This window comes from Molothrus ater, chromosome 1 (assembly GCF_012460135.2).
Source record: "Molothrus ater isolate BHLD 08-10-18 breed brown headed cowbird chromosome 1, BPBGC_Mater_1.1, whole genome shotgun sequence".
NCBI classification, from domain to species: domain Eukaryota; kingdom Metazoa; phylum Chordata; class Aves; order Passeriformes; family Icteridae; genus Molothrus; species Molothrus ater.
Window position 1 is genome coordinate 55,886,818 of NC_050478.2, and position 27,115 is coordinate 55,913,932.

The window sequence follows — 27,115 nt, forward strand, 5'->3', positions numbered from 1 at the left end:
TGGGAAGTTTATAAAACATCTAATATCATAGTCTTAGAGAAAAAGCTGCTGGAGTTTTCAGAGATTATATTACTGAAGAGTTTATCCAGATTGTGTATCCAGTGTAAATTCATCTATGTATCTGTGTTCTTGCCTTATCTAATGTATTTTTCCTCTTCCTAACACTGACCATCTTATTAAAAGTGTGAAATTTATAGTTAAGTTTGTCTGCCCTTTGACAGATTAAAAAAAGTAGTCTCTTTGAAGGAATATCTTTACTGGTGTGTGAAAAACACCTGACATTCTTGTTACAGACTCTTAGCTGCTTAATGGCAAAATATAGATGATTTGTTATTGTCTGTCAGTGTTGAATCAATGCTATTAAGTGGTATGGTTTTTTTTGCATTGTACTAGGACTTAGGCGAAGGATATTGGAAAGCTAAATTGACTGAGGTGGTATACTGGTGAAATGGATACCTTCTGTAGAAAATGGTGGCAAACTGTAGGAAATAGTTTAATGAGGCAATCACTAAAAAAAGGAACCTGCCTATAAGGTGGGCATATAGTGAACTTGAATATGAGTGATCTATGTTAATCAAAGAATTCATGAAGATATTTTAATAATTGCAGTTTGAAGCTTTTGAACTTTCCAGGCAGTTGCAATACAACATAAAACTTTTGAAATTGAAGAAATTTGTCTAGGCCTAGTATTTTGTTGTCTACTTGGACAAGAAAGTACAGAGAGCATATGAATCTTTTCCCATAGTGGACTGATTACAGGATGATGTCTTCTGCCTGTAAAGGCTGTCCTTCTGAAAGAACAGCTGTTACTTACAAACTACTTGCACTTTGCTATACCATTTACTGAGATTTATTTGCTTCCAGGTTAGAATGGAAAATGTGCATGGTATTAAAAAAAAAATAGAAAATGTTGCAATGGAAGTCAAAAGGTGTCACCCATTTAGGAGAATAAAGTAAATATCCATAGTTTTCATGCTGACAGTCTCATCTGATCAGATGAAAATCAGCCTAGACTTCATTCTACAAGAGTCGAGTGTTGTTGCAGCTGGAATAGCTGCTTAATAAAGTCTGGGGTAAGGAAGCACAAAGGGCCTTTGCATAATATCCACAGATGTTTAATTCAGCCACACAGTAAGATGTTCAGGGTCCAAGTGCACACTCAAGAGGAGAGTCCAGGTTTCTGTGTCTCGAGAGGTAGGGGCTGAACAGTGGTATTGGGGCAATACAAGATGTGTGCCAATGGGGGAATAGGGAGGGAGTGGCTGAGGGACACAGATTCAAAGAAAGGAGCCAATGGGGTCGGGAGAGCTTTTGAGGGAAGCTTCTTGTGTCTCTCTAACCCAGGGAATGCCTCTCAGGGTCTCCACAGAGTGTGGCTGGAGAATAAGCATATCTAAAGGGACAGTGGTATGGGAAATCTATGAAAATACTAGAAATCATCTTTGGTGTGGGTTGTGACTTTTTTGTCAGAAATTAATCTTTTTTACTGTCCCAGATTGTGAGGCAAGATGTATTCTATTTGCCATCTGTATGGCAGTTGTCTTCTGTTAAGTGGGCAGTTTTTCTTATCTCTTCCACAACCAATCCTCCCTCCGGGGAGATATCTGCTGATAATAGGCTATTGAATGTCACTGCATGACTGATAAGAACTATAGCATCCCATTGTGAGATGCTCTGCCTAGAAGGAGGAGCCAAACATTCCTACCCAGATATAGTCTTGAGATTCTGGAACACCAGCACAGCTTCTCCACTGGATTTCCCAGGGGAATAGCTGCCTCTTCCACTGGATCTTCAGAGGAAGACTACACCCCTTCTTCAGGATCACTTCTCCAACAGAACCATACCTGGCACTCCAGGAGGACTGCAGCCACAATTCCAATTGAACTGCTACCAACACCCTGACCACAGGGTGTCAGGTTGTGTTCTGACTCTGTCAGTGTTGTTTTGGTTTACTGTATTGTTTATTTTATATTTTTATTTTCTTCCCTATTAAAGAACTGTTATTCCTGCTCCCTTATTTTTGCCTGAGAGTCCCTTAATTTCAAATTTATAGCAATTCAGAGGGAGGGGGTTTACATTTTTCCATTTCAGGGGAGGCTCCTGCCTTCCTTAGCAGACACCTGTCTTTCCAAACCAAGACATTTCCCCAGCTTTATTAATTCATACCTGGTTTCACCCAAAAACTTATTAATATTAATAAACTTGAATAAACAAGGTGTTGAGAAGATTTCAGACCATCTGGAGAAAAATTCTTAATTACTTATATGTAGGATAAATATGCAGAATTTCCACAGTAAAAACTGCATCAAGTAAAATCTTCTAAGATTTTCACAGTGAGCAAATGCAGAAATGCTCTTTGCTTCTGAATCCCTTCCTTATACCGCATTGGGTCTGGACCATTCCCAGGCAGAGGTTATCTCAATTGTAGCAGGAATATTTCTAGTAATGCAGGTTTAGCATCCCCTGTATTTCTGTTCTGATCGTTGCTTTGCTGTTCTTATCACACCTTTGCTCTGTCATGCATCAGGAATATTATGGAGAGAACAAAGATTTTTCACATTAGCAGGAAAAGAATATTTAATGGAGAGGAAATATGCAATGTACAGTTAATCGGTAAAGTTACCTGTAGAAACTGACCAGCCCACACTAGTGGTATTACAGAAACAGGAAGAGGGAGTCCTGTAGCTGATGCAACTGCAGAGGCTGCTCTGATGCAATGTAACATTGACTCTGATGGCTGACCAGAGTGAATGGCTAAATTTAAGACACCAGAAGACTACTTATGAGAAGGACTGCTCAACAGAAAAGCCAATGGGAAAAGTGGAAGGCAACTCAAAATAATGATGGAATTATGGTCAGTTGGAGCAAAACCAATTCTGCCAAAGAAATACTTCCTCAGCATGGCTAGATGATTTCATGAGAAATCCCATGGAAGGATGGAAGCAATAGCTAAACCAGTACAGAAAGTATGGGTGGCTACAAGAATTTTTGCTGCTGCAAAATAAATCATAAATAACTGCCCAACTTACCAGAAATTCTCAAGTATCAGACTGAGCTCTGAGACCACAGGCCTACTTGTAAGTGATAGTAGATCATCTCTCAGACTGGGCAGAAGCCTTTCCAAAAAGAAGGGTTGACAAATGAGTAGTAAAAGCCTTGCTAAAGGAAGTTATATCTGAATATGGGATATCAGAGTAAATTGAACTAATGAGACAAAGGCGCTCATTTTACAGCAAATACGATCAACAAGCTGTGTAAGTCTTTGGAAATTGAGAGGAAATTACATATGCTGTATCACCCACAGCATTCATGAAATGTAGAGAAAACTAATACAATGTTATAAGAGAAATTAGTAAGAGTATGTGCATCTACTTACCTGAAATGGCCAGAAGCCTTAAATTTGGTTCTGTGAGATGTACAAAATGCTCTATGGTGACCTGTAGGACTCCCAGTCTAAAATCTCTTTGGAGGCACTTAGCTCTGCCAGGAACTTATATCCCAGATAAGACCAACTTGCTGGGTAGCGATGATCACTTGATACAGTGTGTTTTATATGTGAAAAAAAGGTTTGAAGAGCAGAGAAAGTATGCACAATGATACCACAGAATTTCATGTGTTGGAAAGGACCCACTAGGATCATCAAAGTCCAACTCCTGGGCCTGCACAAGACAGTCCCAAGAATCACACTATGTGTCTGAGAGCATTCTTGAACTCTGGCAGGCTTGGTCCTGTGACCACTTCCCTGGGGATCTTGTTCAGTGGCCAGTGACGCTTTGGGTGAAAAACTTTTTCCTGACAGCTAACCTAAACATCCACCTCGTACAATTCCCTCAGGTCCTGTCACTGGTAACCAGAGAGAAGAGATCAGTGCTTGCTCCTGTGTTTTGTGTTGTAAGGAAGTTAAGGACAGCTGTGAGATCTCCCCTTCTTCTAGGCTGATTAAGCCAAGTTATCCCAGCTACTCCTCATATGGCTTCCCTCCTGACTCTTCACCATCTCAGTAGTGATGTGGTATCAGCCCACACCAGCTGAAACACAGGTACATAAATGTACATCCCAGAAAGGAAGTTTTAAATGAGGTATTGTCTAGAAAGTCCAAATTAGAACCCAAATAAGAAGGCAAAAAGGGCAGTTGTAATAGAAGACTCATTTTTTAAGGGGATCAGAGGGCCTGATATGCAGACTGGACCCAACTCACATGGATGTCTTCTGTCTCCCAGCAGGCAAGGATAAGGGACATCACTGGAAAACTCTCCAGTCTACTAAGATCCTCTAACTATTATCTGTTATTGATTGTTCAAGCCACCAGCAATAAAATAACAGAAGTCTGAGGGCAATGGAAAGAGACTTCAGGACTTTGGGATAATTAGTTGAGGAAACAAGAGCAGAGGCTGTGATTTCCTTGGTCCTTCTCGTAACAAGGAATAATATTGATAAGAATGCATCAGGTCAATGTTTGGTTCCAAGCCTAGTGTAATTGGAAAAATTCTGGGTTTTTTGACCATGGGATGATCTCTTCAACACCTGGTCTACTGTCACCTGCTGGGATGCACCTTTCTCAGGAGGGAAGAAGAGTTCTAGCACAGGAGTTAATAGGTCTTGTTGAAAGAGCTTTAAACGAGCATGGAAGGAGGAAAGGGAAAATACCAGACTGGCCAGTGATGAGCATTGGGATGGTGTGCCGAAAACCTGAAGCAACTGTGGACTAATAGGATCTCTCAATCTGCTTCATGAGGTGTTGGCTACACTGTACCATGCCTGAAATGTTTCTACACTAATGCACACAGCATGAGGAACAAACAAGGGGAGGCTTTGGCCCAATCCCAGAGATTTGATATCACTGGCATAACTGAAACCTGCTGGGGTGAGTCCTGTAATAGAAGGGTCAGAATGTATGGAGCTTACAGTTGGCACTGGCACAATTGGGGGTATCTGTATAAGAATCAAGGGATAAACAAATAATGTTAATATCATTATGTGAATCTACTAGACCTCCTAGCCAGGATGATGGTACTGATGATTATTCTTTGAAGAACAAAGGGACACTTTCAAGTCAACTGCTCTTGTCCTTATAGTGGATTTCTATTTGGCCTAAACCAACTCAGAACTTCACACGGCTCGTCCAGCCCAGGCCAGAAGATTGCTAAAAGCCTGGATGACAACAGGTCCTAAGGGAGCCAACTCAGAAGAATACCCTCTTTGATCTGATGCTTGTCAACAGAGACACTCTAATGAGAAAAGTGATGATTGGCATCCATCTTGGCCACAGTGACCACAAAGTGATTGAAATCTCCACTGACATGAGGAAAAGTGCCAGCAAAACTTCAACTTGACATGTGGAGAGCAGACTTTGGACTGCTCAGGGAATTAGCATGTAAAATACCCTGGGAAAATGTTTTTGCAGGTGCTGAGGTCCATCAGTGCTCGTGCTCGTTACTTTGTAAACATCATCTCCTAAAGGTACAGGAGGTAGGCATTCCCTGTTGGAAGTCAAGCAGGCAAAGGCAGAAGGCTGGCTTGGCTGAACAGGGATCTTGTCTTGGAAATAAGGCAAAGAAAGGAAGGTGTATGTCCAGTGGAAGCAAAGTCAGGTGACATGGGAAGAATACAGAGATACTGCTTGCCATTGTAGGAAGAAAATTTGTGTGACCAAAGCTCAATTGGAGCTGAAGCAGGCCAGCAAGTGTGAGACAATAGGAGTTCTAAAATACACATTAATGGCAAAAGACAGTGTAGAAATAACATTGGCCTGTTGAAGGATGAGGATGAAAAGGCAGAGGTATTTAATGCATTCTTTGCCTCTGTCTTCAACATGGATGGTGGACCAAGGGGTTCTCAGTGCCCTGAGCTGGAGGACCCTAGCTGTGAGAATGTTCCCAGCTGAACCTGAATTTGTGTGGGACCTGCTGTTTCATTTCGGTCCCTAAAATTCTATGGGGCCTTCATCCAAGAATCCTCAAAGGTCTAGCTGATGTCATTGCAAATCTCTTTTGATGATTTTTGAACAGTCTTAGGAATTTTGTGAGGTCCCAGCTGACTGGAAGCTACCAAATGTTGTCCTGATTTTCAAGAAGAGCAAGAAGGAGGACTCTGGAAATGACAGGCCTGCCAGTCTCACTTCAGTGCCTAGTAAAATAATTAAAAAGATTATTCTGCGAAGTATTGAATATCTGGAGGAAATGCAGTCATTGGTCACAGCCAAGCATGGTTTCGTGAGCGTAAAATCCTGCTTGTTGAATATGACTTCCTTCTATGACAGGGTAATCCACTTATCTCATCTCAGAAAGCCAGGGGATGCAATCTTTTCAGATTTCAGCAAAGCTTTTGGTACTGTCTCTCACAGGATCCTTCACAACAAAATGTCCAGCATACAACTAAATAATCATGTTCCGAGATGGATAAGAAACTGGCTCACAGGTCAGACACAAAGAGTTATAGGGAACAGGGTAACATCAGACTAGTGACCTCTCTAGTGGGGTGTTGCAGGGCTCAATCCTCAGCCCAATTTTCTTCATTAAGGACTTGGATGCAGAACTTGAGGGAATATTAACTAAGTTTGCTGATGACCTTAAATTGGGAGGAGCTGTTGACTCCCTTGTGGGCAGAGGCCCTGCAGAGAGACCTCAACAAATTAAAGGCCTGAAAAATCAGCAATCATATAAAGTTTAACCAGTCAAATGCCAGATTCTGCACCTGGGACACGGTGCAAGGCTATGATTCTAAATGACAGTACTGTTTTAGGGTGTTCCTATTTTGCTGTTAAAATTTTAGGTTAGGAAAATCGGATACAACATTCTTACATCAAACGAGTAGTGGATAACCAACCAACTGGGCAATAATTTACTTCTGAGAATCCTTTTCTGTATTGGTAATTATTTAAGCACTTGTGCACAAGAATCAGTAATCTTGTACTCTGCCCTATGACAATCATCTTGCCTGAATTTTGCTATGTTTGTTACTTGTGATAATTTGGTATGTAAGGGTAGTGGTTAAATTTCTTGAAATGGTTAAATTAATTGAAATTTCCCTTTTAATGTATTAGCAGGTATGCTTAACAAAAGGAAGAAAATACTGTTGAGGACTATACCTAGTGCAGGTAGCCTGGCATGCAAGTTACAGCTTGTGCCATGGGTGTGAGGAAATAGAGAGCCCCAGGCAACAAGACATGATCTGGTGCAGACCATTTGCTTAAATAAGGGCATGGGGACCTGGGCCATAGTCCAGTGAGGTGAGGATGGTCAGAGTGGCCAGTCACCCAGAGACTCTTGCAAGAGCCAGTGAAGGATGAGAAGACCTCAGAATAAATATCAGTATTTTAATGGGTGCATAGAGTGTATGGGTTAAAAACCCAGGGATTTCTTTTTTGGGATACCTCCCTGGAGGCAGCCAGCTTCAGCCGTCATAATGCTGATCACCATGTGAGCCATGTGTTCTATGGGAAACCTGGGGACAAGCTGATGAGGGAAATCTGCTCTGACTGTGTGATGTATGTAGTGAGTCAAGTGGGGTGCTGTCAGTTCACCAGAGTTTCCTCTGCAAAGGGGCTTCAGTCCCAACAATGAAAGTCTTGGATGATTGGAATGTGAATGGCTCCTGATAATTAGACAGAAAAGTTTGCTAAAGTGTTGTCTAAAGAACAGCCATAACATTACAGGCCCTTGAATAACAATATTGTGTTGATGTTGCATATATTTCTGCTCTTTTTGTGTAGTCATTACTTGGCTTTGGACTACATGGTGTGAGAGGTTATATTTCTAGCTATTGTAGCTAGAAATACAGCTACAGGGCTTGGCACAGAATTTCAAGGCTACCTGTAACTCTGGGTCAATACAGTTCTTGCACGTTAGGTAGCTGCTCACATTTAAGAGCAAAGAGTATGGAGTTTTCCTGATTATCTGGGAAATTGTCTGAACATAATTATGGAATGGAGAAAGTAGATAAGAATTATCGCTGATCTTCTGTCTTTGTAACATCTAGACTGTGTGAAAAAAAGATATTTAAGACAATCAGAAAAAAAAAATGCTGCTGGCTCCTGTCCACAGCAGCAGATATTGCTGCTTCCAACAGGATAGTTTTTGTGATTTATTTTCTTGACCCATGGGATAACAGCTCTTCTGATTGGTTTCATCTTGTGTATTTAGTGTGTATTGCAACAAAAAGTAACCCTTAATCCATGTATTAGGCCCACTGGATAATTGATTTGAAAGCTGGGAAAATATCAGAAAATTTTACCTAATTAAAATCAGTTGCTGACTTCAGAGACACCAGGACAACCCAGGACAGGTGTGAAAGCCTCATGTTATGTAATAATGTTATGTAATAACTTCCCATATTTTTATGGGAAGCATTACATTTTTGCATTTGGAATGACCCTAATGTTTGTGCTTATTTCCACTTTGAATTTTTATTTAGGTTTTCAGGCTTATTCCCAAACTGTGGTTATGCAAAGGTAAAATGATAGCAGACCACCTTTATTTTTCAGAATTCTGACATGCTGGGCAATAAGCCTATGAATTTATTTTCCTTCTCATTGTTTTTTCAGGGTCTAAATCACAAAACTGCTTGTGGAACACCATTATTGGTGGGCTGACCAGCAACCTCAAGGAAAGGCCAAAGCTGACCATTATCAATGACCCGAGACCTCCTGAAGAAATTTTAGCAGATGAACTACTACCAGTGGACAACCCTGAGGCATTGGTGAAAACATCTTTCAGGTCTGACTGATATGAATTTACTTCATTTATCTTTGAGAGGCTATCTGTTTAAGATGAAATCTGTGGTGTGGGTTTGGTGACAGAATACCAAAAGATTCTGTAATGCTGCATATCTTCATACTGAAAAAGAATGTAAAAATAAATCCATAAATAATAGTGACTGGATTGGCCTTTAATTTCTTACACTTTACTAGCATCCCCAAAAGATTATTTACTAGGCAGAAAGTCTGCAACTAGTCAAAAAATCAACAAAGACAGCTCATTATATGATGATGTCTTTGAAGATTGGTATTGTTTCATTTGCAAGGGATTAAATGATGAAAAATTGCACTTTAGGTCAGATGATGTGCTTCATTGATGCAAGGGTGAGTTACATCTTTTCCTATTGATGTAATGTCTTGAGAACTGCCTAGCATTAATATATCAAGGGTAAGAACTCTGACCAGGGTCTTGCAAAAAAGTGATTTCTGCTGTTGCAGAGTGATATATCTATATATAGATCAATATCTATATATTCTTGTGTTTTCCACTCTTTTATTTAATGCTGTCAATATACAGTTACCATATGTTTCTTGGAAATATGTTTTCTGAAAAATTGTCTCTCAAAGTGAGGTAAAATAGAGAATCCATAGGGCATACAATGGATTTTTGACTGAAATTTGAAAATTGGTGTGAAATTGGTGTGCCCAGAAAAAGCAAAGTGAGTGGCAGAATTGATTTTTCAAAATGTTTTTTCAGCTTATTTTTTCATTGTTGAAAATTTGTGCTCTACTTTTCTTTTGTATTAAACATACCTGTGTTTAAAATAATGTTCCTTGATTTGGATAAATTTCTCTGACTGCAGTGATTTTGATTATACCTGAGTCTGTGAAACTTATTTCATTCTTCATATGATTATTTTGAAGGTACTTGATTGAGTCTTTATATTAGGTAGTAATGTCAGGTATTTGTTCATGCTGATTGATGTTTAAAAGCATAATACCATAAAGTGAGTTTATGCCAGTCTATTATAATAACCCTGTAATTTCATAGTGGATTTTCATTCTTTAATATTCACATTTAAATGATACAGGACAAGCATTTCCAAACCTTACCATCCTTTTATGATGGCCTATGGTATTTAATGACTTAAAAGCTTTGTACCGCTGATATTTAAAATCTATAATTTCAAGAGATCTAAATATTTGTCCGCTTTTACTTTGCATAACAATATATGGGTAGCAGCATTCCTTACATTGCTATTGTCAAGATAATGTGAAACATTTAATGCAGCAAAATAGTGTGTTGGCATTCTGAATAGTATAGCATAATAAGGACTGATGAGTTGGAAAATTTAATTTAACAAAAAAGTTTTGCTAGTACAGTTTAAAAGGCTTTATAAACATCACAGAATCTTTGTATTGTATCAATATAGATATTACTGTATAATGTGGCATTTTGGGGGACTTCATAGATGGAAATCCAAATAAATTGTTGTTACAAAATAAATAGTAACTGCCTAGTTTTCCAAAGAATCAAAGCCCTGTGTGTGCTTAATAGTTTTGTGGAGGAGTGGAAGATAAGAGAGTTGTCTTGGTTTGTAAAAAAGGTGTCGGCCAAGGAAGGCAGGAACCTCCCTTGGAATGGAAAGTATCACCCCCTTCCATTCAAATTATTATAACTTTGAGATTAAGGGACTTTCAGGCAAAGATATGGGAAAAGGAATAACAGTTCTTTACTAATATGTAATAACAGGGCAAACAAACAACAACAATGGCAGCAACAACTAACAAAAACAGATACCCAAATAAAAATCTTCTCTCAACTGTCAAACACTTTCCCCTTTGTTGTGATCTGGTTTAAACTCAGAAAAGCAAAGAAAACACTGTGTATAAACCAAATAATTAAACCTCTGTGTATAAACCAGAAAAAACTTGGAAGGTTCAAAATACACCCAAAAATGAGATTAAAGCCAAATGAGGTTAGATGCTGGTACCAAAAAGATTTATATATTTTATTTAATAGTTCAAGAGGCAAAGACAAAGAAAGAGAAAAGAAAGAAAGAGATAGAGAAAGAAGTTTGCATAGGGACCAGGGAGATGGGGAGAGTGACAGGGCTTAGGTAGAAGCATATCACCCATACAAAGGTCCCTACATTGTTCCCCTCTGTTATAGATATATATTATATTATTGGCTTTTTTGCAAATATTAAAATGGATGCTATATGTATAATGTTAAAGTTACTTTGCGATAAAAATATAGTCTTTATTTCTGTTAGATATAGTAGTGAAATAGCTGATATAAGTATGCTTGTGTTAAAATGCCGGCTTGGTTGGGATAATATCCAATGAACATATGATGAGGACCCCTGCTCCTGATATGCCAACTATCAGCACTCATCGTCTGAAGACAGTATGGACCAAAACCCAAAAACTAGAGGTGATGATATGAATGGACTAAAACCACAGCGAAGAAATGTGCATGCTCTAAAAAGGCAGACCTGAGGAGGGACCATACTAAACAGTTCTTGGAACATGTAAACTAGTTTGGGGGAAAGTTTAAATATGCATAATTGTTTATGAATATGCAACCAGCTGATGCAATAGAAATTGTATATAAAGGGTGTTTCCAAAATAGCTGGTGTGCTCTTAGCTGACTGACAAGAAGCCCCCAACTGTATATCTTTGCTTTATTGTCTTTGTTTCCTATTGTCCTTGATTAAACTTTTAAATTTTACCAGGAGAATGAACCTTGCTTTTCACACCTCCATCTGGTCTTCTTGGTGGTAAAGATTCCCCACTGTGGCCACACTGCACCACACCACACTGCACCACAGGCTGCCACACACAGAAGAGTATAGAATTCAGTGGATTAATATACACTTTGGGCTAGTTTGGAATGCCAAGTCCCTTGCAACACTGAGGATCTGTTGCATCATGTTGCAGTGCTCTGGTGCAGGGTCTGGGGACCCCATGGGGGGCGTCTTTGGTGGGCCATGACACTCCCTTCTGCTGTGGATAAGCTTATCCAGGTAAAGGGCCCCAGAGCTGAGCCTCTCTGCACACTGGAGGATGGGCGTTCACTGCCTCTGACCAGAGGCCTTTCCAACATGCACCCAAAGTGCTCTCCCCTCACTCTTTGGTGCAAGGGTCTGTTCAAAGCCTGGCAGCTGATAGCCCTGGGGCTGTGGTCTCCTCTTGTGCTTTGTGAACAGTTCCCAATCCTGAGTTGTTACTTTATCTTATCTTCATCACTGAACAGTCCAGGGCCTCACTCAGAAGGCCTATTCAGGATCTGGTGGTATTCTTTGCAGCTTTAATAATACAGTTTTAAAAGTCCTTCATGAAAATGTTTAACTCATAAACAATACTATTTCAGCCTCTGACAACCTTTGATGTAGCTATGGTCACAGTCAGCTCGGGCGCTGTTGGCTTCCAGCTGGGCAGGGCAGGTGCTATGACTCCCCCGTGGCTGCAGGAGGTGCTGCGGCAGGAGCCCAGCTGCCTCTCTCCACATGGGTAATGGTCAGTGTGTGGGCAGAAGAGACAGAAAAGGGCCTTCCTTTAAAAACTCACAGGGGGAGCCAGTCCTGGTGCCCCTCTGGATGGCGACATGGGTTGTAGCAGGAACCTTGGAGCAGCAGTTGGAATGACAGAGGCGGGCACAGCTGGGGTAGCAAATGAAATGTAGCAGAAACTCCTCAGCTGTAGCAGGAGATGGGGTGTCCTGGCAGGTAGGAGATACAGGGTTACAGTGTAGTGAAAAACAGAGCAGTGGCAGAGAAGTGGCAGGGCTGGGTAGTGGCAGCTGGGTTCCCAAACGCAGCTGGGAAAGGTGATATGTGGAAAAACACAACTCGTGGAAGTTGTAAAGTAGGTATGTACTTATTCAGCACTGTGAAAAACGCCATTCAGTTGTGTTAAAATTTTAGAAGTTTAATACTAATAAAATAGTAATAAAAATTAGAGCAATAAGAATTTGGACAATCAAAGTTAGGACAATAAAAGACAATAAAAAGCAAAGAATTACATCCAGGTGCTTTTTGCACTCTGCCACAAAAGCAGGCTTTGCTAAAAAAGGATTAACCCTTAAAAGCAATAGCCTGTTGCATATTCATATATCTCATAGATGTTCCAAACAAAGGGTGTTTTCTGCTTAATTTCTGCTCCCCCACCCCATCTTATAAATCAATTTCTTGGTTCTTCGAAGTCTGGGAGAAGTCTGGATTTTCCCGATAAGGAGGCAATAATTCTTCTCTTAGGATCTTGGTGTCCTGGTGTTGTTATCTCTATGCAAAGAATTTCTTGATTATCTTATCCATTTCTTGAGCTAGTCACAAAAACTATCTTACATCACAAGTTTGAGCTTACCAATTTAAGGTTAATTTCCCTTTTTCAATAGTTTGCGTGTTTTTCCTATCAACTACTGCATACTATCCTATCAGCTAGTGTCTTTTCTCCTCTTTTTTTTTTTTCCTGTACCCATCTTACTGGTTTTCTGTCCCATTTTTCAAGATCTTATCTATTCGTCCCCTGTCTCTGTTTCTCACTTTTTCTGAATACCACCTTCTTCTGACTACACACACAAAAGCTCTTTTTTCTCAATATTGAAGAATATTGAATATTATTCAATACAATACACCTCCCTCCAAGGAGATAAAGTGAAGCTTAAAATCAACAATCTACATTACATATACTTTCATTCATCTACATTTACTCACTTTTATTTCTCATTCACTTTCACACATTCTTTCACACCCTCAGGAGCTGAAGTGGACCCCTGTTGCCAGAGAATCACTGGTCCATGTGGTCCACCCTCACCTTGGGGTTGGCCTCTGGGCTTCAGTACTCCTGGGCCTCTGGCAAGGGCCCTGAATCTGGTCGCCTCTTCACCTGTGAGGCTAATTTGTGTGTAACTCACACTCCTTCACCACGGCCCCCCACACTCCCCAGGGGAACAATGGACTGTTTGCGCGTCACATACACCTTTTTCCACAGCCCCCCCCCCCCCCCCGCCACCCGCCACCTGCCTGGGAAGCTGCAGCTGATTCTGTGTGTGACTCACTCTCACACTCAGCAAGACAACAATAAGGTACCTTTTACTTTCAAATCACCTGTTACAATCTCAGATGTTACTGGCCAGCCCTGGATGTTTTTGGGTATCCCTCAGTCCAGCTCTGTTGTCCAACCCCAGGTGCTCTTGGGCATTTTTATCCCTCAATCCAGGTGTGTTGTCCAACTCCAGATACTCTTGGGCATATCCTCAATCCAGCAGAATTTTGCTCAACTCTGGATGCTCTTGGACATAATAATCCCTCAACCCAGCAGGTTTAATCGTGGATGCTCTCAGGCATTCTCATCCCTCAACCCATCAGAATTTTTAGGGGCCCCTCCCTTTTGTCCTACTTTCCCACTGGATTGTGCTAGGAAACTCCTCTGCTCCCTTCCTCTGAGGGGTCCAACCCCTGGGAACCAGTCCCAGCTACCCCGGAGGATTCTCTCACTCCTTTTATTTCTCACTTTGTCTCTTTACTGGCTGTTTTTCTCGTGAAAAGACCGAAACACAATATGGGAGACTCCTGCACTCACTTAGCAGGTCTGGAATTGAGAGGTCTAGCCACCTCTCATTCACACACATACTCATCCCCCCGCTCCGTACCTGCCCCCTGAAAAAGTGCTTACTAATCCTTTTTTCTTTTCCAGGTTTTCATGCACACTACTAGTCTTACTGCGGTTTTAGGGAGCCTTTTCCCTTTTCTTTGTTTTATTGTCTCTTTTTGTCCACTGGTTGGAACCTGCATCTGCCCAATCACGCCAGAAGAAATAGAGCAAGGCTGCCAAACTTGGCAGGGCACACCTTCCTCACTCGGAATCCTTTGAGGCCCCAGCAGTGAGGTGTTAATTTCTGGATTTCAGCACAAAATTATGAAAAACGCAAATCACTTGTGTTAAAATTTTAAAAGTTCAATAGTAATAAAATATTGCTATTATATAAAAATAGTAATAAAAATATAAAAGTAGTTATACAAATTATTATAAAAATAAAAAATAGTAATACAAATTCGAGCAATAAGAATTTGGACAATCAGATTTAGGATAATAAAGGACAGTAAAAAAGCAAAGAATTATGAACGTTTGGATGCTTTCCTCAAAAAAGCATGTCCGCTAACAAAGGATTAACCCTTAAAAGCAATAGCCTGTTGCATATTCATATATCTCATACATGATACAAACATTCCTTTCAAACTATGGATTTTTCTGTTTATTGTCAACTCCCCCACCCTTCATCTTGTAAATCATAGTTTGGCTCTGTGGAGTCTGTAAGGAGGTAGAAGGAGCGTGGTTCTTCCCAATAAGGAGGCAATAATTCTTCTCTTTGGTATTTTAATGCCTTTTTGCTGTTATCTCTATGCAAAGAATTTCTTGATTATCTTATCCATTCCTTGAGCTAGTTAGAAAAAGTCTCTTACATCACATAGGTTTTTTTTTAAATTATGTTGTAGCCTAAAACTGTATTTAACACACTACTTAAAAGGATTAATACAGCATAACTTTCTAACACAACACACAATATATTCATTTTAATATTTGCGAAAAGCCAATCATATATACACATTTTTCAAAACATCCTTTGTTTTGCTAAGGTCTATAGTACAACATGTTCATCACACCACTATTTCTATAAGTGATACATAGATATATTCATTACACTACTATTTCTATTAGCGATTGCATACTTAAACTGATAAATTATGTTATATTAATAAGCAGCTAAAAGGAGTCATAATTTGTACTGTATCTAAATACTTATGATCAATAACAACATGCAAAAGCTAATACATAAATGTGAAAGCCAATATTATATGGTCATTTTTACCTTACTGCATCTGATTCACTGCTGTTAAAGCAGTATATAAATCCTTTTATGCACAGTGTCTTGGAATGATTTTATGATGATATTTTATTCCCTAATCATCTTCTTTATGCCCAGAAATGTCTGCTGTAACTTTAAGATGGACCTGGGGGTAGGGAGCCTTGGGCTCCGGCAGGGCTTTTGTTCAAACCATCCTTCTCTACGTGCTCTGGTCAACCAGGATGTTGCATTGTTCCTTTTGTTGGACTAGCTTTTCATGCTAGCTTGAAGCAAGAAGTTTTCCTTTTTTTCCTTCCCCTAGCCTGGAGGCTGTACCAGGAATCCTCTCTGCTTGCTTTTTTTTTTTGTTGTTGGTCCAGGGAGCTGGCGAGGCGCTGTCATGAATCTGAGACCTTGGACAAGCTGAACCAATATAAGAAAGAACACGAAAACCCACCAGCTTCACTGGCTTTGAAGAGACTAATGCTGAAAAGGTTCCCATCTATTCTGCCTGAGGAGCTGCATGAACTCCTGTTCCTCCCCTTCCCTGAGACAAATGGTGCAGCTGCCATCTTTGCCTCCAGGCCACATGGTCGGGTGTGGGGGGGTGGGGTTAAGGTTTTGAAATTTCAATATCCAGCATTTATTCAATCCTTTTCTGTGCTTTGTAGACACATTTTTTTTCTTTTGTTAATAAACAGCTTGATTTTGTGAGAAATGACTGCTCACTTTTAAAATTTTAAAGGTTTAATAAATCTCAACAAAAAATTACAACAAGGGACTGAATAAGGAAAAATTACAGCTCTAGAAGCCCTCTCTGTGACTACCAGCCAGCTGGCTCACTCACAAAATGTCTGCTCCCCCTTTTATACCTTTGGTGTTGCATCAGGTAACTCTAGCCCCTCCTAAAGTCTGTCAGTTAACTCTTCATCACTGTCCATTGGTGGAGACTGCTCTCTTGCAACTTGATTGGAGGTCAGGTGTTCCCATGCCATGTTTCTTAGTAACAGGTCTGCCCTCCCCCCAAATGCCCCAACCACTAAAGCTATTACGAGGGGAGGGGAAAGAGGGCCCTGGGGCACATTTTACAATAACATCACTACACATCTTAACATACACATAATATCTATCTCTTACTTGTGAGAGCCAACAATTACATTACTTATCTATAACAGGTTTTGTTTTTTTTTTTTTTTTACTTTCACTCACCGGTATTAATTTCTCTCATTGGCAAATGGAATTATCAAAGCCCTTCTCTTTAGAGGAAATGCTCATTCCAGTGTGTTTTCTCCTAAAATTTGTCTCTAAACTGAGACACACAGTTAGGAAAATGTCTCTCCAAAGTCAAAATGAGTCATACTTCCGTCTGATTTCCTATGTTTTAAATGACTACATATAAGGAGCATGAAATTCATGTTGCCACATCTTGTATTAGATCTTGTTTTCTACTGTACAATTATCTTCTGTAGCTTGGAAATTTAAGAAGAGATCAATATTTGATTTTGTCAACATCTAGATATGAGCTGGAAATTCATTTAAACATAAAAGAAGGAATGTGTTATTTCAATTCTTCCATGTTTAGCTTTCCTGCATTAATAATCCATTGTAATCCAGATGTAAAGCAAAAAAAAAAATCAAACAAAATCAGTCCTCTCTTTATGTCCCAAATACATGTGGTGCATGATCTTTTAATAATTTAGAAGTGTTCTGATGGTCTTTATTTTTTTTGTATAATTATTTTACTATCTCTTTTCTGAAAGAGATTGTCATATATATTTGTTTGCAGTAACTGAGTCAGCAATGCACAAGTAATTTTGTATCCTGATGGTTATACTACTTCAGTGCTTAAAATACAGATTTTAAAATCCCTTCTCACTGGCATTTAGTCTGTTTGTCTATTAAAGACAGCAGAGGTCCAAGTTTGAATTATATTTGAAAATACAGTGGAATTGTAGTGGTTTATCCCTTTTTTTACAAGGGAAAAATGTAATTGGAGACATGGAAGTGATCAGCTTCTTGATCCACTCTTAATGCAACCAATCTGACACATCATTTCCTTTGCACAAACATACAAGTTCACCACTACAGAAGCCATGATCATTATAGATTTTAGCAGCTGCGCAAGGCTGTGAACTGATGCCCAGGAATATTCATATGGACTTCTCAGGACTGTGTGATCTGGATGTTGGCTAGAGGTGTCAGTACTTATCAACTTTGAAGTTGGTAACTCTCCTCCTAAACCTGCATTTTGATCTGCTAGATCCCTGTGATGAGCAATGGTGCAATACCAATAAGAATTTACAATGGTAATTAATGAACTCTTAAGAAGGCTCTATAACAACTTTATAGGCTGCTTTACCTTCTGCGTGCTAGTCCTTGCAAGCACTACCTAAGCAGGCATTTTGATAATACTGAGCTGGCCAGTAGCTGACCCACCAGGGAGAGCATAGAAACAAAAAACACTTTGGGGTGCTGTTCTGCAGACATCACCTAAAAGATTGTGTAAGTTCTTTATGTTTTACAACACAAGAAAAAATGCTGCTTTTGTCACCAGACTAGTGCCTGGATGATTCAAGTGTTCACAAGTGGGTGGCAGTGCTTCAGCTGAAAATTTCACGTGCCCAAGATGAAATGATTTCTCCTAGACTTGTTTTAATGTATAGGAGAGATTCAGCGTTATTTTGAGTCTGGAGATCTGGAAATCTGCACTAAGACGCATAAGACTGTGGTGGTGCTTATGGGATATAATGACTGTGCTGAATCTTGTGACAGGCAATAGTCAGCACGAGCTGACTGAGACATCCAGAGCAGAATGAACATGCTGATCTGTAAAAAACCCAGACAGTTATTAGGGAAGCCTCCCTGTCCTTGGTCCAGGGCCTGCATTGACAGGTAAAGTAGGTCTGGAATCTTGGAGCAGTTCAGTTGGCTTTGTCTAGCACTTGGGGCCTTGAAGTAGCAATGTTAATGACAAATCAGGGTAGCAGGCAGCAGGTGAAGCAAAGACCTTCTGTCTCATAAGAGACATTGGTATTCCTATACAGCTATGCTGTACCAGGAAGTGATACATATTGTCTGTTACCAAGGCCATAAGACCAGAGAACAAGAAAGGCATATTCAGTTACTTCAAGGTCAGACTGTTTCTCAGCTCAAGGCTTGCATGTGTTCTTAATTTCTGTTACCTTTCAAAATACTTCCACTTTTTAACTTAAGGTTTGTAACACCCCCGCTCACCTTAATGGTTGCTTTTCTTATGTCAGCTGCAAAGTTCATCTTTCCAAGGACAGTTTGTTTTGCTTTTCTTATCATCTTCAGTTCTGCTTTGTGGTTTTAAATCTCATTGGCAGCTAATCTTTCCGTTATTTTTTATTTGGTTATGGGTGATGTAAAATCTTGCTTCTGCCAGCTTCTGGACACTTGGTGTACAGCACAGAGGTAATACTGCAGTGCTCTGAAAATAATTCAGTCATAACACCATGTGTTTGGAGTCAGCCTATGAGCCTCAAACATGTGGCTATACCAATGTATGCAACATAAGCAAAAACCAGGGGGCTTGTAGCCACCGTGCTGCTAAAGTATGACCTCATTGTCATTACTGAAATTTGGTGGGATAAATCCTGTGACTGAAGCATGGGTGCAGGATGTTTAAAAGGGACTGGAGAGGAAGGAGGGGCAAAGGGATAACCATCTATATCAAGAGATGGATGGAATGTGAAGAGCTCTCTCTAAGGAACAGCCATGAGCTGGTCTAAAGCATATGGGTAAAAATCAGAGACTGAGTCAACAAAGGCAACATTGTGGTTGGTGTCCAGTACAGCCCACCTCATCACAGGGATCCTATTGATGGAGCCTTCTTCCTCCAGCTGCAGGAGGCACTGCAGGGTGTCATCCTTCTGGGGGACTTGTACCATAACGAACCCTGAGCATTTGTTTTGTAGCTGTGCAAGATTTCCAGTTCTGGTTTTGGCAGCATCAAATCAACTGCAGCTCTTGACATAGATAGACTGTGTTGGGGCCTGACACACAGAGAGGGTAGATATATTTTTAAAGCCAAATGTTGTGTACCTGTACAAGCATGTGAGTCTTAAATGTCTGTGTAACACTCATATGTACAAGGCTGTTCCAGGAACTGTTAGTTGTGTGACTAACAGAATTTGCCAGCCCAGTCTTCCCTTCAGATTTAAAGAAGAAACTACATATGGGTGGGAAGTTTTGTATAGGAAAATACATTAATTCAAGTATAGTCTTTATCTTGATAAGGAAGTGTTTCATAAAGTATTACTTAGTAACATCCACTATGAGAGATTAATAGCCTCTACATATTCATACCAAACTGGTATGCCTTGCAATTCCTGTTGGCATAATTCTTAGCCTGGATTCCTAAGGAAAACTGACCATCCTTTTTCTAAGGAAATTTCTGTATGCATATGCCATTAACATTTTAGACATACTGAACTTGATCAGTAGCTTAACAGAAAGGTAGACATCTCAAAGGTCATATGCCACAACCTCCTCCTCTCCTGTCATGTGGTTATACCCAGCATGGTCTTTTTGTGCACATGCACAGTTCCAGCTTTTCTGATGTGAAGTGACTCTAATGAAGTGTCTCATAATGGGAGGGACCAGCTAAGTTTCCAGGAAAATAACACTGAAAATGGGTTGGAGACCATCTGGCCTATTCTTCCAGCCTATGATTTGCACTTGAAATGCACTTTGGAGGAAGGGATGAGCGTTCTGGAACAGATATATTGTCCTGATGTCTGTGCATGTCCTGTGCATCCTAAGTTCCTTGCCCTGTTATTAAGTCAAGACTGTTACATTATATATTTTATTCCCAGTGAGAAAACAGGAAAGCAGCTTTTTTACTCTTAGCAGTCAGAGAGTGTGATGAATGGAGATAAAAGTCTTTTGCTGAAACTTTTTTTTGAATTCTTTAAATTGTGTAAGCAAGAAACATTAAAAAGGCACTCAAAGGCAATTCCTATACAGTTTGATCCACTTTTAAAGGACTATCTGATGGCAATAAAGTTAAGTAGTATGTTCTAGTGTGATGTTTTCCTTAAACATATGGTAAAACATCCTCCAGATCCAATCCATTCAGAAACAGATTTAGTTTGATTTTGAGACCACAAAAACTGCAAGTAAGAGTTCAGGAATATTTTGAAGTGAAAAAAGTAGTGTATCTTGGAAAAGAGGGTGTGTGGATCAAGTACTCACTGTTTTTACTCTGATGAGAAACTGTGGGCTGTCACAGACTTAAGCCTGCTTTTCTCTCTACTGTCATCAAGTGGAAATTTTGCTCCTTTCCAGGCAGTGTTGTAAGTTGAAACCTATGAACACACTGCACCAAAACCAGTCAGATGGGTAGCCTGGAAGTATACTGAAGGACAAAATCTAGATGCTGCAAGAAGCATTAGGAACTGGCAGTGATGTTTGTCATAAACAGGTCCAGTGACAAACCAGGTATTTTGGGCGCAACTCCAAGAAAATGCAAAACCCACAACTAAGCTAAAAAGACAAGGGAGTGGGGCAAGGGGGAAGAAGAAAGCAAAAGAAACACAGTTTAGAGGAAAGCACATATTTTTCCTTCTCATGTAAAATACAGGAAGTATTTTCAATTGTTCTGTTGTTGTCATTACCATTTTTATACAAGTAGTTCATGCTGCTACAGGAGAATTGCAATTAACACTGTTGACAGTGTCAGTGTACTTTCTATTGTAGGAGACACTGCATTCCCATATCTCTGTTGGCTTGCAGAGCCTCAGCTGATACCAAGGAAGGGGGAATGCAACACTCAGAGCATGGACATGGATGATTTTGAGGCTGAAGATCACACTCACCTCCTCTTACCATGTACTGGTCTGCAATTACTTTGCTCTGGGTCTACAAAGCCTGTGGACAAGAGGACTCAATGACAGAAAAGTGATAGCTCTGGTAAGCCAGACTTCTATGCAGTGTCTAATTTTAGTATTTATCTAATCAGTGTGTAACTGAAAGTGTTGTCAAATGACAGCTAAAACCCTAAAAACATGCACTGTTGCGATAAAAAGATGGTCATCTTTTTATCACTAGTTACAAGCCATGGGGATAGGAATCTAGGATGTCAGGTTTTGTTCTGCAGTTCAGTTCAAGAGTGAAATTAGAAATAACTTTGAGTGTCAAATGTAGTCCAAATCTGTAGGTGAAAATAATTTCAGGGACAGACACTCTGATTTATCCATGAAAACAACGGAAATTTAGAGATCAGTTTTTTAACTTAGTACTTGCAACTACTTAATTGAATTCAGAAACTGGTGCGTGCAATGTTTTCTTTCTAGCACACCTGCACAGAGGAAGATTTTATCACAGTTCAGGCATACACAAAGCAGCAGAAAATTATAAATACAATGTCAGTTGTTTTCTTTCTTCAGTTGCTATAGACAAACACCTGAAGTAAGGTAGAGTGGCATCTTTCCATACTGTCATCCTCTGTATTTTCATTTCCTAAGACTGTTTCCATAGTACTTTAATTTGAAATATACATACAGAAATAATGGCATTCTCATGATGTCTGAGTAACAGTTGTTTAATCACTTGCGCCTTGTCAATGCAGAAGCAGGCTTACTCACCATGTCAGGCTATCAACCATTGCTTTTTTTACCGCATTAGGCTATCAACCAGAATTTGTAGATCATTTATGTACTTACAGATTTGCAGTTGTCATTTTCCCCAGCTCTCCTTTTTAAAAAGCTTTTGGCACAGGACACAGCCTTTCCTATCACTTTTAAGTGATCCCTTCTGAATCCTTCAAAAATTTTAACATGGATATTGTTCAAGAAAGCAAAGAAATGGTCAATGAAAAAATCAGAAAGAAAGAATTGTCCTGTTAATTTATATTTAATGGAAGACTTTTTTTTTTTTAATTCAGTGTTAAATACCAAAACTTTTCTCATTTCAATTCTTAAAAATAGTTTAGCTGTAGCCCAAACAACACACATTTATTGTTCTCAGGCATTGTGTGGGTGATGGAACACATCCAGCCTCCAGATCACCATCCTGTTATTCAGATGCCAGAATCCATGATCAGTTGTGAAACACAAATACAGGCAACTTTCTGCATGTCTTTGTGGCATTTGCAAGGCACCTACTTCTATGTATTATTCTATTATATTTTGCCACTGACATAAGATTGCCACAGAGCTGATCCATAGACATGTAAAAAAGTTAATTTGGCATGTTGTTGACTTATTACACTGAATTTTTATGACATTATGAGTCAAAATCAGACTCTTTGCTCAATCTTCAGTGGTCTGGACTTGGATGTAATTCAAACTGCAAATGAAGCCTGTGGTTAACTGCCTTCTGGACAGTGGCGCCTCTTTAAAAGTATTCAAGTCTGAATGAAAAAGGAAATTTTTTTGGCTTTCAAGATTTTTCTTTGTTTTAATGGAAGTTTACAGTTCTGAACAAAAATCTGTGTGCAGCCATAACTCAGTTGAAGTCTGTGAATGACTCCTAAGCAAATAATAACAAGGGGAAATTTGACAGAAACTGGCCCAAATTCATGCAAGCATTTGGAACAATTAGCACAATTTATATTTTTTTTATGTCTTTCATTTTTTTTAATTCCAGGAAACCTTCTTGGCTTCATTAAGGTATTTTTCAAGGTTTTCAGTCTTTGAAGCAGAAAGTTTTCATTGTCATCCTGAGACCTTTCAAGCATGGGATGCTCATCTGAGCAATACTGATAGAGGAATGAAGTGTTTTTGGCATCTGTTATTAATAGAAATGTACCAACAAGGTAATTCAGGAGAATTTAATTTTATTTGAAGTTTGGAAAAAAAGTATGGAGGAGGGAAAAATAATCCTTAGATGAATCATTCTGATTTAGAGAAATAGTTCTCATTCCGCTTACCAAAATGCATATTAAGTGGATTGAATATCAGACCAAGCAAGTGCAAAGTAATGGAGAAAACCTGGCAGCCACCTGCTGTGTCATTTCTACATTTAACGAACAGTAAGTGATCCAGCTGTTTTGTCACATGTGCTGCAATACTTAGCAACAGAAATGGAGAGATGGCCATAGAGAGATGTGGTAAAGCTATGGTAGGTTCCTGTTTAAAAGAAGGTGACCAACTGTCAGTGTGTAATTTGTGATCATTTCAAGAGAGGTTGCTTTTAAATTTAATATAGACAGGAAACAGGTGAATGCCACGAGTGGCAGATTCATGCTTAAAATCCTCTACTTTTAAGAATATAAGTGAAATGTGAGAACAGGTAGTACTTAAAACTGTATTTTGCTCTGTCCACTCTAAGTTAGGAATAAGAAAATGCATATGAGACTGCTAAAAAAGAAGTCAGATGTGTTATCTGATTTTACTGAATGGTAAAATGAACTTAGGATACACTTTGGTTCTTGGGACAATATAGCCATTTTCTCATCTGCCTCAAGGTGCTGTTACATTATTTTTAACTTGATGGCAATTTTTTTGCCGAATTGACGGCTTGAAAAAAATTATCCTCTAAGCAAATTTCCTCTAATTGGCCATAAGCAGGACTGAAGTTTGTTTAGGAAACCATCTTAATTGTTGTTCATTGCTGATTTTGTTTAGTCTTAGAGATCATTGTTGTGCTGGAGGTCTTGGTTTCAGGACAGTGTGACAATTAAAGCAGCCATAGATCCTCTCCTTTTGAGTTTTTTGCGTGTTGATGCAGTCCCTCAAATCTTGTCCAGAGGCAGACAGACACCTAATTTGCTAGATGAGCAAAAAGATAACCTTAAAGGTTGTGCTTGTTTTGCATTGGAGCCATTCACAGAAGTAACTTTCTAAGAGAAGCTGCTTGCAGTTTCCTCCATGTCTGACAAAAAAACTAATCAGTAATTAGCTTTGAGAATTGACAATCTGTTAAACCACTGAAAAAGCTGGACACGCCTCTATGAATACACATGTTAAAGACCAAAAAACCCTGGGAAGCCCTCTTTTCCTTCTGCCCTTGATAATAAGGGCAGAATAAGCAGGTAGATCAGGCTGCAAAGATAGAGGTGTCAAAGATAGACTTAGACTGGCCAACACTGAACACACCACATTAATTGGTGTGTTGGCTGGGAAATCTCAAATTAGTGAACCGAAACCACTTCAAAGGTGCTTTCTACATCTCTTGTCATCTTCTCATATTTTTGAAAAGGGATTTCAATGTGAGGAAGAGGACTAGAAGCAATGAGTATGTGTAAACTTTGTATAGTTTATTTCAATACCATAGTTTTTGAACAGGACAAGATGGTATGTTAAAGCCAGGGCAGAAAAAATGCTCAAACAGCAAACTTCCTAATTTGTTGTTATTTTCTGTACAAAAAAACCAGTACTTTATAATGTACTAACACTACTCAAATTGATGAATGTTGAAACCCTGTAGTATAGAGGCAGCAGTGTTTTGGAATTACCATATTTGCAAATGGATATTGGCAAGTGCTGCAAAAGAAAAAACAACACAGAGAAAATGGAGGATGTGACTGATGCATGGTTATCTCAATTTTCTGCAGAACAGGGTAGACTGTGACTTCTGAGACCTGAGGGACTGTTTACTAAGGAGAAAGTGTATGAATTTTTTACATCATTTTTTCATGTGTCTCAGGTTACACAGCTAAGTATACACAGTTATACATGCAAAGGCATGCTTAAAGCAGCGTAATTCCTCTGGGAATATCCACCCAAGGAGACCTGATGTGGATGTGCAGAGCCCTAAGGTGTCCAGGAATTTGTGGAGAGGTAGGGCTGCAAGGCAGCAGGAGCATTTCTTTCCTGCAGCATGATGCAGAGGCTGCATGCTCTAATTCCAGAAACATAATACCAAATTATGGACTTTTGCAGGTAGCAAATCTGTCCCAAGCAGTATTCTGCTCATTGTTTGTAGGAGAATAGATTATAGGACATTAGGAATGAGGCTGTGCTGAGCCTCATCCTTAATGGGGTGCAGCTGTGTAAGACAGGTGAACAGCGTTGGAGAAAAAGATGCATGGAATGCTGAGGTGCCTTGACCAATCACAAAAGAGTAAAAGGGTACACAGGTGTTATGCACATGAGAAGCAGGATTTAAAAGGTTGTACTGGGGAATACTGAAGTGCTGATGCTTGAAGCTATTCTTGGTGTCAGTCGTGTATCCTCCATCAATTGCACTTTCAGGCAATAATGGGGCAAAGGAACAGATCTTCACAACTATACATGCTCAGTGGGTTTTCCTTATGGGCAATGAAAGGATGCACCTTAGTATTTTTAAGGTTTTCTATTTGTGTGGTTTTCTATCAAACCTGTAATTTCAGTCATGCTAAAGCATCTTTTTAACTTCTCTGGGAACATAAAGGCATTTACCTGGGCACATATTGCACACCTTGGAACATCGTGCTTGGTGCCAGAGTGAAAGATCTGTGATATAAAAGAGCATCAGACTGGCAGATTTACAGATGAGGGATATTTTGGAGTTGCATTTATGACTGGACTGCTCTAAAATTTAGAGCTCATGTTTAAAAATGGAAATAATGAGTACAGTGTAAAACAATTGCAATTACAAAAATTAAGGATCTTGCCCAACTGGCTCACCAGTGACAGAGTTCTATGGTCAAGTTTTAAAGTTATTAGAAATGCCTCTGCCCAAATTAAGGTGCAAATGAAACCATATGCCAAAGTCAATAGTATGGATTTTATTTGAGTAGGTGTTATACTTGTTTTCTCATGTTCAGATATGTTTCCTCAGCTATGAAATAAATAACTGATCATTTAAAAGGAAGACATGCACATGTGTTTTATAATCTGAGATGTACAGTTACAGGACAGGAAGTTCCATACTGCTGGGTAGCAGTATATGGACAAAATACAGCATATATTTGCATTAATTGTTGGTTCTATGCCTCATGGGGGTCCAGTTTGGCTAGCTCTGGACCCCATTAGTACCAACAGGGACAAAAGCAAAATATGAGAAGCACTCTTTCTCCTTGGGAACAAAAGTCCCACAGTTTATTGTGTAACCCCTCCAGGGACGTCCAGGAAAAGAAAGAGAAAGAATGGCTCATGGCAGGAGACTTTAAACCTGGGGGAAGGGGGGCAGAGGAGAGGGACCACAGCCAATGGGATACAACTGACGAGAGGGGTGAGGGGAGGAAGTTACCTGGGTGAAGACCACCACCACAAGACTCAGAAGAGAGGGGAGAGAATGGAACAAACCATGTGATACAAACAAACTTATTCAGTGCAAAATACCAAACCACCCAGTGCAAAATAATAACTAAAGAAACTACTTAGTGCAATACAGCAAATAATAGTTCAGCTAACTTTATGACTAGAAAACATCCTTTCAACAGTTACAATCGGGGATTCAGAAAGGAAAAAAAGGCTGTCAGTGCAGAGTGAAGTATTTTCAATGTAAAATGATGTGCAAATGGTTTTCCTTTGGTGGCAGGGCTACAAGAATATGCAAGTGTACTTGAAGAGTTCTGTAGGCATTTACTATTTTCCTGATAATTTATTCTGGAAAAACAAACAAAACCCAGTTAAGCCAAAACATCTTCTAAGACGATCCTATAATAGACTGATAGACTT

General features: G+C 39.5%; 1 protein-coding gene across 1 annotated transcript in view; it reads left to right on the top strand.

Annotated features, from left to right (window-relative positions):
- Positions 1 to 27,115, top strand: part of PDE1C (phosphodiesterase 1C) — a 289,933-nt gene that overhangs the window by 38,956 nt on the left and 223,862 nt on the right. Inside the window, exons 5-6 of the mRNA XM_036406364.1 lie at positions 7,387 to 7,398; positions 8,543 to 8,714. Of these exons, the coding sequence (XP_036262257.1) occupies positions 7,387 to 7,398; positions 8,543 to 8,714 (184 nt within the window). The remainder of the gene's footprint in view (positions 1 to 7,386; positions 7,399 to 8,542; positions 8,715 to 27,115) is intronic.